The sequence below is a fragment of the Eimeria tenella genome, genomic scaffold (genome assembly GCF_000499545.2).
Source record: "Eimeria tenella Houghton genomic scaffold, Eth_scaff2133, whole genome shotgun sequence".
NCBI lineage: Eukaryota > Apicomplexa > Conoidasida > Eucoccidiorida > Eimeriidae > Eimeria > Eimeria tenella.
In genome coordinates this window covers 315-770 of record NW_013541982.1, presented here as the reverse complement: position 1 = coordinate 770, position 456 = coordinate 315, and the positions used below count along the sequence as shown (strand labels likewise).

Here is a 456-nt window from a genome sequence, read left to right as displayed (position 1 = left end):
TGTACGTAGAACCTGCGTCAGCTGCTGCTGTTGCAGCAGCAGCAGCAGCAGCAGCAGCAAGCGACGACGAGGAACCGCAGCAGCAGTCCGATGCCCAAGACACGCGGCCCTGCAACTCCAGCAACAGCAGCAACAGCAGCAGCAGCAGCAACAGCAGCAGCAGCAGCAACAGCAGCAGCAGCCGTGCCACCTGCATGGTAGGCTGCCTCGACCTGGAAGCAGCAGCAACAGACGCGCCAAAGATTACACAGCAGGCCCTCACCATCCTGCAGCAGCAGCAGCAGCAGCAGCAGCAGCAGAGCAGCAAGAGCAGCAAACCCTGCAAGACCTGCAGCAGCAGAGGGATACCCTCCGTGTTTCAATTTGTTGTTGCTGCTGATTTGCTGTTTGATTTCGCCCTCAACAAGGCTTTAGCAGATGCGCTCAGGTTGCTGCTGCGCTGCAGCGACCAACAGC

At 59.2% G+C, this 456-nt stretch overlaps 1 protein-coding gene across 1 annotated transcript in view; it reads left to right on the top strand.

Moving 5' to 3' along the window:
- Positions 1-445: 445 nt before the first annotated feature.
- ETH_00039410 (uncharacterized protein) overlaps positions 446-456 on the top strand; it is a gene marked incomplete at both ends in the record, with an annotated part of 282 nt that continues 271 nt past the window's right edge. The window contains one exon of the mRNA XM_013374566.1: positions 446-456. Within this exon, the coding sequence (XP_013230020.1) occupies positions 446-456 (11 nt within the window).